This window comes from Spea bombifrons, chromosome 4, assembly GCF_027358695.1.
Source record: "Spea bombifrons isolate aSpeBom1 chromosome 4, aSpeBom1.2.pri, whole genome shotgun sequence".
Lineage (NCBI taxonomy): Eukaryota > Metazoa > Chordata > Amphibia > Anura > Pelobatidae > Spea > Spea bombifrons.
In genome coordinates this window covers 59,511,268-59,529,199 of record NC_071090.1, presented here as the reverse complement: position 1 = coordinate 59,529,199, position 17,932 = coordinate 59,511,268, and the positions used below count along the sequence as shown (strand labels likewise).

Below are 17,932 nucleotides of genomic sequence, written 5' to 3'. Positions count from 1 at the left end.
CTGACACTATAGCACCCCTGCGATAATCATTTTGTTCACTTTATGTGAGGGTTCCTGTTGGTTACTGCATGATAGCGTTACTAGCCTTTCACCCAAAGCAGGTTTCATCAGTATTTCACATACATGTGCAGACTGCTATGGGTGTCAAGCTTAGCTATGCAAGAGCAAACAGGTTTGTTTATAGAGAAAATAACAGCCCGTAGAGAACTGAAAGTGTTATCTTACTTTAGACAAACCTGGTTTAAACATTACTCATGAATACACTGGAAACCATTAGAACCTATTTTCTCATAGTTTCGTAGAATATAAAACCTATTATTGAGTGGGTGGCGTGCAAGCAAACAATACTTCAACCCTTTTAAAGCACGTCTCTGTTTGCAATGACAATGACCAGACCATTACTATGCTATATATATATATTGCCCACAACGCATTCAACATGGTTGGCTACAGTATTCTTTCCAGATGTAGACAGGTTGTAATATATCATGTAAGCCATCAGACAGGTTCCAATATCCACTGGCAAGTACTGCTTCTCTCCGTGTATGTGTCATTAGACTGTATTTCATGGGGTGGACTAGGCTGCTTTCTTCCAATGAAGAGAAATCTTAATACTTCAGCATACCAAGACACTTTGGATAATGCTATGCTTCAAACTTTGTGGGAACAGCTTGGGGAAGGCCCTTTTCTACTCCAGAATGACTGTGCCCCAGTGCACAAAGCAAGGTCCATAAAGACATGGTTGGATGAGTTTGGTGTGGAAAACCCTGACTGGTCAGCACACAACCCTGACCTCAAGCACATCAAAAACACCTTTGGGATGAACTGGAAAGAAGATTGCGAGCCAGGCCTTCTTATCTAACATCTGATCCCACAAATGCTCTACTGGATGAATGTGTATGTATTTAGAATGTAATGTCATAACAGCTCCTGTCTCAGTGTAACAGAAGGTAAATTTAGTCTTGTCTAAGATATCACAATCGCTATTCAAAACCCCCTCCCTTTTTCTCACCTCCTTTTAAAGCTGTCAGAACCAATCGCATTCAGCAAAAGGGAGGTAGGAGGTAATTATAAAGCATATGCTGTAAGACAAAATGGAATATTACTACTCCTAACTCATAAACATATATGGGAAATCTCCAGGTTTAATCCAGAGGCTCTTAGAACCAGAGCTGATTACTGGGCATCTAAGATATTTATGTTGGCTCCACTCACTCTCAGCCCATTTCTGCAGCGATGGACACCTACACCAGGGGCTCTCCTACATTAGCACGCAAGTACATGCAGGAGGGGTTTGGGAAGCAAAGGTTTCCTAAGGTGCTAGAAACCTGCTGGTTCTCACCTTAAGGAGTGGCCTGTACATTCCCCTTTATGAGGCATATAATAATATATTTATGTCACAGTTTAGTTTTAAAGACAAAAGAAAGAACCCGAGATCCAGAGAAAACATCTATACTGTGCCAGTTCTTCAGTCACACAAAGTCAAATAAATAGGTGGCATGGGTTCAAATACCTCCAGAGAGCTTCATCAACTGCACCTACTGAACAAATACTCAAACAAAACACATCATTCCTATTAGCTAACTTCAGAGGTCTCCGGAATACCTATTATTTTCATTTGGCTGTGTCCTTTATAAGTAGATGACTTAACAAGAAGAACAATATATTTTGAATCTTTTCCCAAAATATATGCCTGAAGAAGACATATAAACTTTCCAAGGATGAGCACTATGCGAAGGTATAGTTAAGCCAAAAGGTATCTCTTCAGGTGTTGCATCCATTCTACTCAGCCAAGTTTTGGACAGCCAGAAGCTAAGACTTATAAGGATACCTGTGAACCCTCACAGCTCATTAGTTGACCTCAGAGGCAGCTCTGGATAGGTGATGTGGTCTTTCATCTTGTCATTACTCTTTTGCATACTTCATGCCCACTGGGTGATGGAATAAGAGCCAGTGAAACCCCTATTTGTGGCTAGCCTAACCTTCTTGACCCAACTGGGGAACATGAGGAGGAACAATCATAGTAAGCCAGACTGGGATGTTCCCAGATATGATCATGAGAGATAATATTCAGCAACACTTGAAAAGCCACCTGTAGTGTATAGTGGGTCATGAGTTAAGCTTTGTCAGGGACATGTTCAAAAACATTGTTACAGTAATGATGTATTTTGAAGCAAACATTTATATAACAAATGGCACCATAGTCTTTAAAAAGTAATAGTTGTGATGGACCATTTGTGATAGCAGCAGCAACTTTCATGTAATTAATAAAAGAACAGCATTTTTGAAGCTATTATTAGTGATTCATCCCAAGAGAGAAAGCCTCACTAAAATGGCCAATACTAATGGAGCCAAAAATACACTTACTGGACTAGGCCTGTCCTACACACACCTCCCGAGAAAAACTTCATAGGAAGTGTAAATTCTGCCTAAAGTCTCCCACTCCCTGCCCACTAGGATATGAGAAAATAGCATGCCCACTCTAACAAAGAGGTCCGCATGGGAGCCTAAACTCAAATGGCCTTACAAACGTTGACCTCAGTTAACCTAATGCAAGAAATGTAAAGGCTAGAAGTACTAGAAATTCCTCTTGTGTCATGTGTCAGCATTATCAGTGTATCCATCAGTTAGAGCTCACTAGTTGTTTCTTATTCCTATAGGTATGCAGTCATCACTAAATTAACTGAACTGACGATTTTGCATGCAAACCTTCGTAATGTCATAGGGCTAAGTTAGGAATTATTAGGTTGTGGTTAATAATTCACTATATTGGTTTTCCCCAAAGCTGTCAAATTACCCTAAAGATTTAATGAGCAGCTAATATCCCAACAGTCAGTCTGAGCAGTGATAAAGTCAGTAGCTGTATTCAGATACTACGCTGCACTGGAAAAAGTGACCTTTCTGATAACCATAAGCACTTCTATAAATGATTCAATGAATGCAAAGTAAATGACATATTTGCAATTGGCTTGTGCTAGGTATTTAAGTTTAGATATTTGAATTAGATAACTGTAGGTTGTTTTATAAGTGATATAGTTTTCAAAGATTAGCATATGGTTAGTTACTACTAAAGCATTTTTCTAAAATCCTGTCTTTGAGAAGGAAAGTTCTCAAAGTTGTCATAAATGAGCAAAACCCCTTATGTATGCATAGGCTGCCACCATTACATACGCAATCATGTAAACAAAATTATCATATACAGTTCAGAATTTCCCCCAGCAGTATACATTTTCTGTGCTTTACTATTACATTTTGTGAAGAGTGCGCCAGCATATTACATATAAGGGCAAAATACAAAATATACTATGACATGAGGATATGACATACTGGTAAAGGAGGAGGACCCTGTTTTTGCACGTTTACAATCCATCATTATGCTACATAAAACAGGGTCCAGTAGCAATCCAAATTTGTATGAAAAGTGATTCAAGCCGTTGCTTACCGACTGAGCAATTTAGTGCTAAAGCCTGTCCTTATTAGCCCAACCCTGTGACCATCGGAAAGTAAATTAAAACACTCTCCTTTCCCATACTCAGTTCCATGTTGTATTCTGACTATTGCACTGAATACTATACTCTTTCCAGGCCTTCTGCAGTTTACTGGGAAAGATTCACTGTTCCACTAAACAGATGCATCAATAAAACCATCAGAGTAATGTAAAAGCCAAGGAGCTAGAGAAATCCTAGTACTTTACAATAGATAGAGTCAATAGTCCTATCTCAACCGTCCTTCCCTATCTACAAAGATAAGTCCTAATATATCCTTTCATTTCCTACTCAGACAGTTTCATGTTTACCCCCTGCTGTAGTAGTTGCATTCCATTTCTACACAAATAAAAATACTAATTTGCCTCTGAATTTTCAACATTACTAAGTAGAAACTACCACCCCAGCCCACTAACTGCTTGTGTGCTCTGTTAACATCCTACTTCTTCTTGTAAACCGGTGCTGTTTTATAGATGATCCCTTTGTTTAATTATTTGGGAGCGCTATGGGTGGGAACAGCTTTGTTCTGGACATTAGTCAGCTATCTGGCACACAGAACTGGAACCAAAAAAGGGGAGCATGCGTGAAACTCATTGACCTTTTTGTGACTTCGTCTAAAGACAAACAAAAATACGAGCTTCCTCAATAAAAGTAATTATTCTGTTGGACACTGCATCAACTTCATCACTGCTTTCGGATTTTATAATCCGTCTACTTCCATACGTCTAGCAGTGAAAAGGAGAAGACAAACCAATTGCAGTGCTGTTCTGAAATGCAATCTTATCTATTGGCTCAGGAATCTTTCACTCCAGCCCCCTGGGCAGAATCCTTTTCTGCTTGGAGTATTCCTAAAATGTGAACTATTCTTTGGGTCCCAGCATAATTCCCTTGCCAGCTACGCTGAACATTACACAAATAATTAGTGCAATTTAGATTGCCTAATATAGATGTTTGACAACGTTGAAGAAAAAAAATGTACGTGATAATACTTTACCAATAATTCACCCAACTATCTCACTGTAACGTATATTAAATATCCTTTATTTGTACACATACATGTAAAAACAGGGCTTCAAAAAGTTTCAAAAACCACCATTTTTTTGTGATAACACCTAAAGCAGACACGGTTTATACGTGTAATAAAACAATTTGCAATGTTACGATGTTGTGATGGCTGGGTTATCTCGAGACTGTAAAAACTATCTGCACATTGTAACTGTATCTACCAAAGGGGTTATAATGTCCAGTTTTGCTTTGATTTTAGTTTCTCTAAAATCAAGACTGAGAAAGAAACACAGTCCCTGCTCGAATTACAAATAGGCATGTTGGTTTGAATGTACCTCTAATGCACCAAAGTGCATTTGTGAAACACCCCCCACTCTGCTGGGGCATGTCAACTGCTGATACATTTTGCTGATAACCAGGTGATACCGTTACAGATAGCAAGCTATTAAATGGGAGAGGCACTCCTCCTGCATATCCTCCTAGAAACCCGTCTACAATCCCAGAAAACTAATTGTCACATTTATTACTTAATAAGTGTAACAAATGCCGGGTTTTACTCAGCTTGACCAGCTTTTCAATACTCATATTAGACCCAATCCAATATCAATCGCTAAAAAGTCCAAAGCAAGTAAAAGAACATTGTCTACCAATTCACATCTAAACAAAGGTACAAAGGTTTTTTTAAAAAAACCTGTAATATCCCCTAGGCTGCCTAGAGAACATTTTGGGCAAATTAACAATTTAAGACTCAGTCCCAAATTGATTCTATTTAAAAATATATATATATATACCCCAATTCCTTGTTTGTATTGCTTGACATTGGAAAAAGAGTTATATTCCAAAACTATTTGTGATCTACCATGGACATCTCCATTTAAAAAAATAATTTATTAAATATGTTATTAATCACAAACAATCCCATTGAATAAATGTAAGAATGGAGAGGTTGACTGGAAAGATTATCCAGAGCCTGAATTGGTGGCTGGTTAATAGGTCTGCGAGACGCTGCTCTCAGTCGGATTAAGTAACAGACTTGGCAACATTACCCACAAGGTGTGCCAAGAGGGAAATAGAAGTGAACAAATTCTACTACCTATTATTACAGAGTTATTTTATTCTAGAAGCACAAAAAAACATTCTCAGCCATTCACTGTGGCTTTTGAGCCACAAAGCTCTGATGGTACTACAATGCAGGAGACTACGCTCCTGTCATCAAAGAAATGCTTCCTCTTTGCTAGCACAGTATTTCATGTTACAAGTCAACAGCTCCAAGACTGTGTAATGAATACAGCTTATCCGTCGTGTCTGGCTGATATAAGCACTGTAGTATACTATTGTATATCTGTACTAGTGATAATAGAGGATTCTAGGTTTACTCTTGCCATTGGAATTTCCCATCATGCAACACTAGACTCTCTCCCATCCTCCACATTGGTAATTTTTATGGAAAGAACACTATTCAGATAACCTTGCACTTTTCCCCCTCATCACCACAATAATAGCAGCCAACCATTACCCTGATACCATCACGCACACACATATGTCTAGAAGGTCACAAAAAAAGTTTTGTCTGCCTTTTGCCTGCCAGGCACATATGTATTTGTTAGTTTTATGGGGTTTTTTCACCCTCCACACTCATGCACTATGGAGGACAATGAAATATGAAGAACTCAGGAACTACTATACTAATATTTTGGCATATAATATAATTATCAACATGTTTTCTGTAGCTGAGTGAGAAAACAAGACACTTCCTGCATCAAAGCCCTTAGCTACCCTTTTGGGAAGGAAAGGTATACTGTAGAAACTAGACATTCAACTTCCATTCGACTGCCACCAGAAAAAGGAAACCAGGTCAACATGCACATGTTTGTGAATGAGAATATAAAAGGGAATACAGCCATTCTTACATCTTCCTGATTACCCCAAAGAGTAGTCTGACCCTGCCAAACTTTAATAAAACCGATTAGCACAGCCAAAAATGTCTTCCCTTCCCTTGGATTTGACTTTTCCCAAGTCATACCTAATCATACAGCTAGTGGTTCCTACCTGTTTGTTATCCATGAGTTTTCCAATATATTACTTAATAAAATAGTTGCAAATTATTAATTACTTTTTAAGATGGCCCCTACACCATACACGGCTGATTAGCCCAATGGATGACCTTCATCATTATTCACCTTATGATGAAGTTAAAATGTATTCTGGTTAGAAACTATTACAGTTCCTTTTGAATTTAGATTTTAAGAAATAAAAACAAAACCCTTAAAAATTCCCAGGTGTAAACGAGAGATTAACGTAAAAGATTTTGCTTGTTAGTCTATCTCAAGGGCAATAAAGGAAACCCATTAGAAAAGGAAATGTACTAGTTATGATGCTCTCTGAAGTATGGATATATATTATTGATGAGATCTGCCCTACATAATAGTAGATGGGTTTATGTAGCATGGCCTGACAGCCTCGATAGCATTGGGATGGCTCTGTTCTTACAAACCCATCCCTGCAACATCACGTTTATGATTGCAACCCTCTGGTTAATGTTTTATAATTAGTAGCTGGGATTATAACATCAGGATCCGACACCCATGCTCATGACATCATTTATAGTTCAAACTTTGCAGGTAAGGAGAATGCCCTATTAAGCTGTCAACTCATTTACGTTCAGTAATAAATACACTGCTGTGCTCCTGGAAAGTGGTATAATATAACAGCTAGAAAAGCTATTAAGCCTCTGTTCGCCTGAATACATTGCATTATATATATATATATATATATATATATATATATATTTCTGATTTTGGAAGACATATTTTTATTCTAATCTACTATATTTGTTTAGGGCATTAACAGATAAAAAACATACAACTTTATGTACATCCTGGAACTTAAACCTGCACATGCAGGAGACTGGAATTTCAGGATTTGTTGGTTTTGGGCTTTATTTTTACAGTAACAAAGAGAAAAGGGAAAAAGACCAAGCCCCTGAATGGCAGATATGCGATAGCAGTATTCACAGGTGCTAGAACGTGCAGGGTGTTTACAAAAAACAGCGCAGAGCACAATGCCGTGATGAAAGGATATCGCCTGCAAAAACTGCAGCTCCTATGCTAAAAACACACACACACGGTATAAAACAGGTTACGGCATGCAACCAACACTAAGATGTCTGTGACGATGAAATGGCTTTTAAGTTCCATTTAAGTTGCCCTTAATATCCCAAATCTTGCATCTAACATGTTGCATGGACTCCAATGCATGAGCTGCATGCAAACTACTGGACATGCTCAGTAGCACTCCGACTGGGGTTAAAGAAAGCAGCAGGAGCCAATGGCATGTATCACAGCAAAAACCAAAGCGCAAAAACACAACATACTCACAAAATATGTTTATACGGAAGTAAAGATTTATTGTGGAGTGTTCAGTGAACACGAGGATGTGGACAGATAAACCGCACCTAAAGCGTTTTGCGCTAAATACTTTTTTAATTTTTTGCAAGATCTCTATTTTTATCCCTCCCCATTATGTTATCTCTGCTCTGTGGTTAAGTTGATGATTCAAGCAGCAATTGCAAGAGAGAGGCCAGGAGAAGAGAGCGAACTTCAGGACAGGGAATAGATTAGGAATGTAAGCTTTGAAACCGTTTACCACATATCTCAGATGGAAGAAATAATTACACAAATCCTGGGTAACGCAGATAGGATGTCTGCATTCCTTGCAATAGAGATAAACCAAATGACAGAATGTATGTTTGTTTCAATTATACCTGTTTTCTTAAAATGTCTTAATGAGGTTTCATTTAATTATTATGTACTGAAACACACATCTACTCCTACGGGGACCACTTCTTTGAAGGAGAGTAAGAAGTTCTCATATGGTAAATAGCTTGAAACTTCTTTATCCTATTGATCTGTGGCTGGCATAAAATCACACTGACATCGAAATTGGAAACGTGCGATAATATACATGTATATATATATATATATATATACACACACACACACACATTTTAACTATTCTGGAAATAACCCCTAAAATAGAATAAAATATATATATATATATATATATATATATATATATATATATATATATATATATATATAATATATATAATGTCAAAGTATTGCAGAGTATGCGGTGAAACCTTTTTTATTGGAATAACATAACATTTAAAAAACAAGCTTTCGAGAGTTATCCTGTCTTCATCAGGTCTGAAGCAATACTGATCAACATGATATATATATATATATATATATATATATATATATATATATATATCGTATTTGCTCGTCTTATATTCAAAGTCGTCTTTTAATCAGACCTTCAGCAGCCGGTGCAGGTCTGTGCGATGCGTGCAGACAACCTCTGCTGCTGCCGCCACTTCCTCTGGGGCTTCTATGATGGAGCGCTGGCATCACATGACCTTCCGGTACTCCACCATAAAAGCCCCGGCGGAAGTGCCGGCAGCAGCGGATATTGTTCCGCATCCCGTAGCCAGTGAACGTTTGCCGGTTGCACACAGGCAACCTCCACTGCTGCTGGCACCTCCCGGGGAGGGCAGAGTGTCAAATAGGGGGTTAAAAGGCATGTCAGGGGCAATGTTCCATCTAATTTTTCTTAGTAGGCGTGCGCAGAAAAATTCTCGTGTGCACAATATCTGCGCCACATTAAGTATCAAAAAAATTATTATTTTTTTCTTTTTTCGGAAAAACTGTTGTGCGCACAATTTTTGGACCTGTGCGCTCTCTAAAAAAGCTATGTGCACAAGCGCACAGCTTAGAGGGAACACTGGTCAGGGGGCAGAGTAGCATATAGGGGGGTATAAGGCATATCAGGGAGGCAGAGTAGCAAGTCGTGGGGCAGATGTGCATAAGTTGGGGCAGAGTGGTAAATAAAAGGAAATAAAAACAAAAAAAATCAGGTTTTCTCAATCATAGTTTTTATTAAATATGAAAATATATTTTTCCTATAGGATAGTCTTATATTCAGGCTTTTTCTTTTTTTCCTAAATTAATATTCAAATGTTGGGAGGTTGTCTTATAATCAGGGCAATGACCAAATACGGTATATATATATATCTTTTTTTGTCTATGTTAAAAAATAACACTCAATATACAAACAACACAAATCCATTAGAGATTCAAACAGTATAAAACAAAAGGGAAAAAAATAAACATTTTTAGCCTGTCAGTCATTATGACTTATTCTCCTTTCATGTTTAGTTTGTGCTTAGCTTAAAAGGCATCACTTCCAATTTGTTGCTGGCAGAAAAAAAATGTCTTGACAGTGAAAAATGTCTTCCTTTTGAAGACGCCACACCTGTAATTCCACTTCACAGAGGGAAAACCGTGGCTTCTCACACTCTGATTACAGCAGCATTTTCATAGATTTCGGTAATTTCTTGGCACGAGGCGCAATAAACGTATCCTTTCAGCAACACGAAGCCGGGGATTACATGGCAAGTTTATTGCAGTCTGTTTTATCTAGACACTCGATATACCGGACTATGAATGCTTGGTATTGATAGCAACACCAAATGAGGACAAGCAGGGACTTCTGAGAGACAGAGGGCAGCTTGGCCTATGAACTGCAACTTTCTGAAACCGGCAAGTTGGAGAAAGCCACACAGTATGATGTTAAAGATCTGACATTTTAGGGAAATATCATACAGCTGTATTAAAAGGCTACCAAGATAGCGAGAAATAATATATCATAAGACAACAAATCCATGTGTAGCCTCAGCTTCTAGTCTTTGGAGGAAGCATAGAGTTAAAGTAGACCTGCTGCATTTGCAATTTTAGCACCATTACATGTTCTTATATTTACCAACTACAGCTTGCACTTTTTAGTTTTCCATTGCATGTAAAAGACAAGCAATTACTCTCCCCTTTCACCTTGTTCTTCCTAAGGTTGCCTGAACTGGTTTTCAGCAAATGAGAGGAATGGCAATGCACAAAATTGTGACAACTAATTAAAACCTTCCCAAAAGGTAACAGAGCTAAAGGGTCATTTTAATACGAACATGATTATATCTACCTGTGTGCATTACATGCACGGACTGCCCATCTGGCACACCGGCCAAATGCCCAATGGGTCACTGGCCAACCGCCTCCAACACTCAGTCTGCTTCTCCACTGGCAGATCTGGTGCTGCAGAGTGCATCTGGCGGCTAAATATGCCTGGTTGCATGTAACGTGCAGCCACACACACCTACTTCATCAGGCAGTGTCCGGCTTTAAAGTGCCAAGGACGTCTTGTCATTGCTATTCTGGCCCTGATCCATCATCACATAACTTAAATTAAACTTGAGGATGAACGTCACTAGTTTCACAGCAATAAGGCTCCTGCTCAACATATCTAGGGTTCTTAAAAATTAGACTTCATGTTAACAATAAAACATTTCAATTAAATGTTATGATTTAGGGAAAAATTATTGAATTTTTAAATACAGATTTTGAGTTCTCCCTCGTAAATAGCAAATCAGAATGAACTCCCTTAGTCTGGTTCCCAAGGATTTCCAGTAAACAGCCATGGGAATAGTTTCTGGATAGTGTCAAACTGGAATAGTGGGCATTTACCATATGAGGAGGGGGAAACTCCTCCGAATCTAGGCAAGAAATCGCTGCCAAAACTCCCTTTCCCATGAAAAATATGCTTAATTGTGTTAAAAAGGCATTGCATTTCATGATTTTTGACTGATTCTTCTTGTAAAACGACACTGATTTCCCCTATCTTACTATCCAATAGAGCGGTTCTCAACAATCTGTTCCAACATGTCAGCTGTGCCTCTCTCAGTAGTCTTATAGACTAAACAGAAATACTGAATCTGCCTCCTGTCTGTAGATAAGAAGCTGGTGTTTATCGAGAGCTCTTAACAAGCATGCTATAATTGCTTAACGGTGCCAGGAGAACAAGTGCATATTATATGTATTCAGCTTGATTTATTTGTTTACATTACACATACTAATTAGGGGTTTTATTTCGATTGCTCCACGCATGCAGAATGTTAGCACTCAATAAAAATATATACTCTAAGAAGAAGAAACACGAAAAACCGCTATTAAAGTACACAGATGCATGAAATTGGCCATATGCACACAGATTATTAGGCTCTTATAGTAATTAGGGTGAGGCAAAAAGAATGCAACCCCAAAAGCAAAAACTTTAGGTTAATTCAGTTCAATAAACTCACATTTTTGCAGCTGAGTGAGAACTTTATAATTGATTATAACTGACTAAGTATCATTAATGGCAATCTGCAATGAGTTGCTCTTGCAAGAAGGGGGCTAATTGGCTTGGCACAAGGTAAAGTGAGATAGGTAAGTTGACTTTCAAGAGAAGGTCACCAAATTTGGTCCTTCATAATGAGTTTGCCTTTATGGGCTCTTAACCAGAACAAGGTAGATCTTGTTGGTGGATCATAACCAAGAGAAATATTATAATGTGTATTTGGACACATCACCCACTGCCTGCTTCCAGAGACGTTTAACCACACGTGTAGTCATTCTGAACTAAATTACATTAGCCATATTCTCATCTGTGCAACTAACTCGTAATGTAAGTGGTCGCAGTACTTTACTTTACAGCAGACCAGTAGATACTCCTTTAATGTTCATTAAGCCATAAACAATTAATGAGACCGATATAATGGCCTGAGTTGGAGGAGATGCTGTATAGCTTTCCACTAATGTGTCTGGGAGGGATCCAGACATGGGGTATGACAGCTGGGCTGATCTCACATGGTGAACCATCTGCTTTGTGTTCAAATGCACGGCAGGTCAATGTAGTAGTTTCAGAAAAGGTCAGTATGAGCACATTGTCTAAACTGGTGAGAAAAGAACGTGGAGCACTAATTAACAGCTTCAGCAGTTTAAAAAACATCCTGCCTATTTTGATGATCCCTGTGGGTGTTTGCCACAGTTATAGATTTTTTAATGACATATATAAATATAAGTATTTGTTTTTTCATATTTCAGCTATATTTTCTCACGCTTGTGGTACAAGTATTTAGATTGAGGAAGGGAAAGAAAAAACAGCTTGTTGGTCTTTTGCATAAATATTTTGCATAAAAACTATAATGTATTAGTCGAGTGTTCAACGGCAACATTAAGGGGAAAGGGATACTGTATTTATAATTTAGTTATAATGAACTAATTTATTCAGTGCAGATTTATATATTTGACGTATACGACTCTTTAAAATGCAAGGAAGTGGCTTGCGGAATACATTTAGAATAATCCCCTAAAAATCAAGATCATCCCTGCTGACCGTACCACATTGTCCTTAATAAACAGAATCAATTTTGCTTGAACAATAAAAGGTGTATTGGCTAAGGTGGGGTTTTGCAGGACTTCTTTTCCAGTATCATAAAGTTGTTTCTGTAAGCCAGATTGTTATGTTATATACTATATGTTATGTACTGTGTACCCATTGTACAGCTCTATGGAATTTGATGGCGGTATATAAAACAATAAATAATAATAATAATAATAATAATAATAATGTAATTGCATGGCAATCACAGCACTTATTAAAGGAAAAGCTAACCAGGGTTTTTCCTTTATGATGTATACTGATGCCAAGCAGTTGAAAAGTTCAGCTCTCCTTCCAGCTGCCAGGTTATTAAATACATATTTAAGTCACCTGTTGACAAGTTAAAGACACCAAATGATCGCTTCATTTGACAGTACAAAAATATGTGCACTAGCTAGAATTACATAAGTCAAACTAATCAAAGTGACACCGTTTCAATGTCATCAATTGGGCATAAAATAGTTTTATATGTGAAAAATAGTCACCTGTAAATTCTAAAAGACCAAAACATTGGCCTGGCAAGATTAATGCTTTTATCCATCTTGGAACACTGTGGAGTCTACATTAAAGCCTGAGAAACATGGGAAACATAGGGAACATGTGAGCATGACAAGGAGTAGTGCTCTTAGCCTTTACTATGATTTGTCTGGGAAAGTAACTTGTAAGAATTCCAAAACATATTTTAAAATGTTAATCAAAGTATACAGTATGTTCAAATGTTTCAAATCTACCAACCAAAATAACAAAACTAATCCAGGTGTCCACAACCCACATCTAAAGAGCTACTTTTGAGCATGTCTTATTCTTCCATCTCCAGCCAAGCTTATTAATGCAAATTGCTACCCCATACACAGTGTATTAGTAGCAGTGTGAACATATGAATGTTCTACATAAACTCAAACAGGTCATGTTAGGTATTGGTAGAGTGCAAAACAAGATGACACATTATAATGTTAGATGCATGGAAGAGCTACCCAACTGAGGTGGTAGGGATGTATTTAGTGAGATACATGCATGAATTACTCCACATGTGAACTTTACTTCTGAGATTGCTAACTTCACCAGATGAATGTTATGAAGGACAGAGCATTTTACATAGCCATGGAGGGTTCTATAGCCATGACCAATCTGCCCTGTGCTATATTCTAAACATTATGGCTGATTAGCTATAGTTACTTGAACATTTCCTCCTGAAAGGTGATCGTGTTTAGTAACCTCTGCAAATATGTCAAAGCAAATTTATACTGCACTTCCTCGGTTTACATAATTCATCTTTTTTAAACAGATAACATCGCATAGCTGACAAAACTATGAAGTTGTAGGGACCAAACTGTAACAATTTCATAAAGAAACAAATCAGTTGTAAATGTTGGCTTCACTTACCAGAAACTGAGACCCTCATCAGGGCTTCCAGAGGTCGGTTATTGTCCAAGTCCCGGCTGAGCTTTAATTCTCCAGTGGAGGAGTCCAGAATGAGAAGGTTTAACTCATTACCTTGCTCAAAGCTGTAATGGAGAGTATCAGAGACATCTGGGTCATAAGCAGGGATTTTGCCAATTACTCCTGTTGGAAAGCTGTTGGATTTATTGGTCACATAGTTGTTAAATATGATCTCAAAGTCTTGCAGAACAGGATCATTGTCATTCTTATCCAACAATTTCACGTGGACTGTAGCCCTGCTGACCAAAGGGGCAGAGGTCGCCTGGACCACGATGACATATTCTGTCTTGACTTCATAGTCCAGGTCTACCAGAGCTGTCAAGTCTCCATTGAACAGATCCAACTGGAAAACCTCCGGGTTGTTTCCTTCCACTATTTGGTACATTATCTGAGCATTGGTACCTTCATCTGGGTCAGTGGCTGTTATTTTGGCCACGACAGACCCCACGGGACTGTTTTCCTCCACGAAGATATCCAGCTCGTCCTTCTCGAACACCGGGGGGTTGTCATTGATGTCCAGCACTGTGATACGAATATCCACGGGAGCTTTCAGAGGAGGGTTGCCCCTATCCACTGCATAAGCTTTTAGGTTGTATACCGGCACATTTTCTCTATCCAGCTTTCGATATGTCCTGATGATGCCTGAGGTGGGCTCTATGTAGAAGTCTCCATCTCCATCATCTCCTCCTTGAAAAGTATAAGTGACCCTCCCATTAAGCCCAGAGTCTCTGTCGGTGGCTGAGATCTGAAGCACGCTGGTGGAAAGTGGAACATCTTCAAACACAGAACCTTGGTACCTATCCCTTTGGAACTGTGGGACGTTGTCATTGGCATCGAGAATCAAGATCTCTACATAGGTGGTGTCAGATTTTTGTGGGATGCCATTGTCCTTGGCCGTGATAGCTAAGGTGTAGGAAGCTTGATCCTCATAGTCCAGTTCAATGAGTGTTGTGATCGTACCTGTGTCAGGGTCTATCCTAAACTGGGGGATGTTATCCTCCATGAAATATGTTATTCGGGCATTTTCCCCTGTGTCTTCGTCTGTGGCGCTTATAGTGACTATAGAGGTGCCTATGGGTTTGTCTTCACTCACACTCACTGTATAATGAGAGCTCTGAAATACTGGCCTGTGGGTATTGGCATCTGTCACATTGATGAATACTAGGACAGTGTCCGAGCGGGTGCCGTCAGATGCAGTTACAGTTAGGGCATATTGTCTCTCTTGCTTGTAATCCAGAGGCAGTGCTAGGGTTATCAGCCCATGGCCACTCTGACTGGTTATGGCAAATCGGTTCCTGGTGTTCCCACTGGTGATCTGATATGTCACAACACTGTTTACGTCCTTGTCCACAGCAGTCATGGTGAGGACACTGCTCCCAACAGCAGCATCCTCGTTGAGCCTCAGCTGGTAGACCTTCTCAGTGAAGGTAGGGTTGTTATCGTTCACATCCAGTACTGTTATAGTTACGCTTGCCGATGACGTCATGATGGGATCCCCATGGTCTCTGGCTTCTACTCCAAAGGTGTAGAGCTCCACTGTTTCTCGGTCCAGCTCGGCAGACACTGTAATCCAGCCGGTGTTATTGTTAATCGCGAAGGGGAAATTTGGAGGAATGTCAGTGAGGCTGTACTGTATGCGGGCATTGTCACCGGAATCCGCATCGTTGGCTTGGATATGAACTACCGAGTAACCAATGGGCACATTCTCCAAGACAGTAGCTTGAAATGGGGTGCTAACAAATATAGGTGCATTATCATTCACATCAATGACCTGCACTGACACCATGCCAGTTGTGTTGCTTAGTGGTGGCCGCCCACCATCCTGCGCTTTAATCCGTAAGGAATATTCTCTGATGGCCTCATAATCCAAGGGGTAAATGACATCAATGCTCCCAGTCAGTGAATGGATAAAGAACTGGCCTTTGATGTTGCCACTTACCATGCTATAGTAGACAATGGCATTGTTGCCCTTATCCCTGTCCGTAGCTTGGACCTGCAGTATCTGAGTATTGGGGCTGACGTTTTCAGGCACTTGCACCACATACCTCTTCTCTGTGAACTGAGGGTAGTTATCGTTTTCATCCTCTACATAGATATAGACGGTAGCCGTGGCACTTTTGGGGCCCGGGTCCTTCCCCTGATCATTGGCTTCCACTATGAGTTGATAGTCAGCAACGGACTCTCTGTCCACCTGTGCCTTTGTTCTGACCACCCCTGACCTGGGGTCTATCTCAAACACTGCATTCACCCCGTCGCCGTTTACCAGCCTGTACAGCATGTTGGCATTAGAAGGGGCATCTCCATCGGTGGCCCTGATGGTCATTACCTCGTAGCCCACTTCTAAGTTTTCCCTGATGTTCTCCCTGTACTCGGACTGCTCAAACATGGGGACGTGGTCATTGGTGTCACTTACTGTCACTGTGAGGAAAGTAGTGGCCGACCTCCTGGGCGAGCCAAAGTCGGTGGCCGTCACCTTCAGTACATGGGTGTCCTTAGTTTCCCTGTCCAGTGGCTGAGTGGTGGTAACAGTGCCCGTTTCGGGATCTATCTCGAAGTAGTCATTAGATCTGCTGTCAAACAGAGCCTCCATGAAGTACTCCACCCTGCCGGACTCTCCATCGTCCGGGTCCGAAGCCTTCAGGGTGGTCACTCGTGTCCCCGCAGGCTCGTTCTCCGGTACTGAAGCCTGGTAATTGTATAGCTGGAACTGAGGGGTACTATTTGTATTCCTCTTTGCCCTTCTCCGTCTGGAAGAGGCCACCTTGGCTTCTTCTCCGTCAGCTTTCAGTCGGACCCGCGCCATCACCTGCCCTGAAGAGTCCTGAGTGGGGCAAACGAGCAACACCCGAAGCCCTCTAGCATCTATGCTGCCACCCTGGTCTGGGTAGGAGGGTGACCCTCTCACTGTACATCCCGAGCTCCCCGTCACGGCGGCCACCAGCTCCTGCGTCCTGTCCAACAGGTCCGGGGGGTACGGGGGCTCCCCTGGGGCAGCCAGGTGCTCAATATCCACATCAAGCTCCCCTGGCCAGGAGCTCTTCCTCCGGTGCTTGGTGTAACAGTCCTGCCCGTGCACGTACACTTGCAGCCGTAGAGATATGGAGGTGAGCTCCCTCCGGGAGGACAGCAGCGCAGACACAGGTTGCGGGAGGCTGGAAAGTCGCTTACAAGTTGCCCCAGAAGTCAGCCTCAGCTGCCCCAGCTCGGTCACCTCCACGGTCTCCATCATCTGCCGGGAGCCCTCCAAGTGATAAGTCCACCCCGCTCCCATAGACAGGTTAGCTCCTCCGGGGGTCCCGGGATAGAGATGCACATCCAGTCCCCCAGCCGGCTGGAGCAGCCCAAGAAGAGCGATCCACACGCACGGCGCCCACATCTCCCGCTCAGATCTTCTGCCTCGGCCCATCTGCACCCCTCACACCGGGCTGGGGGGCGGCATACCGGGGCGGACCCGCACCTCAACTTTAATTTCCACGGTACTTCTCAAAAGTGATTTCAAAATGGCTCCATCCCCCTCTCACCCTGTGCCGCTCCTCTCCTCCCCCTCCCACTGTGGAGCTGATTAGCATAAACCTGCTCTATCTATTCACCCTGTCCGGAGCTTCCCACAGCAACCCCCATCCTCCCCTGTGCCGGAGCGGACCGTGGCTTTCTCCGAAACAGCGGGCACAGGATGCCCACGATGCCAGCCG

General features: G+C 40.9%; 1 protein-coding gene across 3 annotated transcripts in view; it reads right to left on the bottom strand.

Moving 5' to 3' along the window:
* CELSR1 (cadherin EGF LAG seven-pass G-type receptor 1) overlaps positions 1 to 17,709 on the bottom strand; it is an 81,085-nt gene extending 63,376 nt beyond the window's left edge. For all 3 annotated transcript variants that reach the window (XM_053462153.1, XM_053462154.1, XM_053462155.1), the window contains exon 1: positions 14,184 to 17,709. In XM_053462153.1, coding sequence (XP_053318128.1) covers positions 14,184 to 17,646 — 3,463 coding nt within the window. In that variant the 5' untranslated portion in view covers positions 17,647 to 17,709. The remainder of the gene's footprint in view (positions 1 to 14,183) is intronic.
* Positions 17,710 to 17,932: the final 223 nt, after the last annotated feature.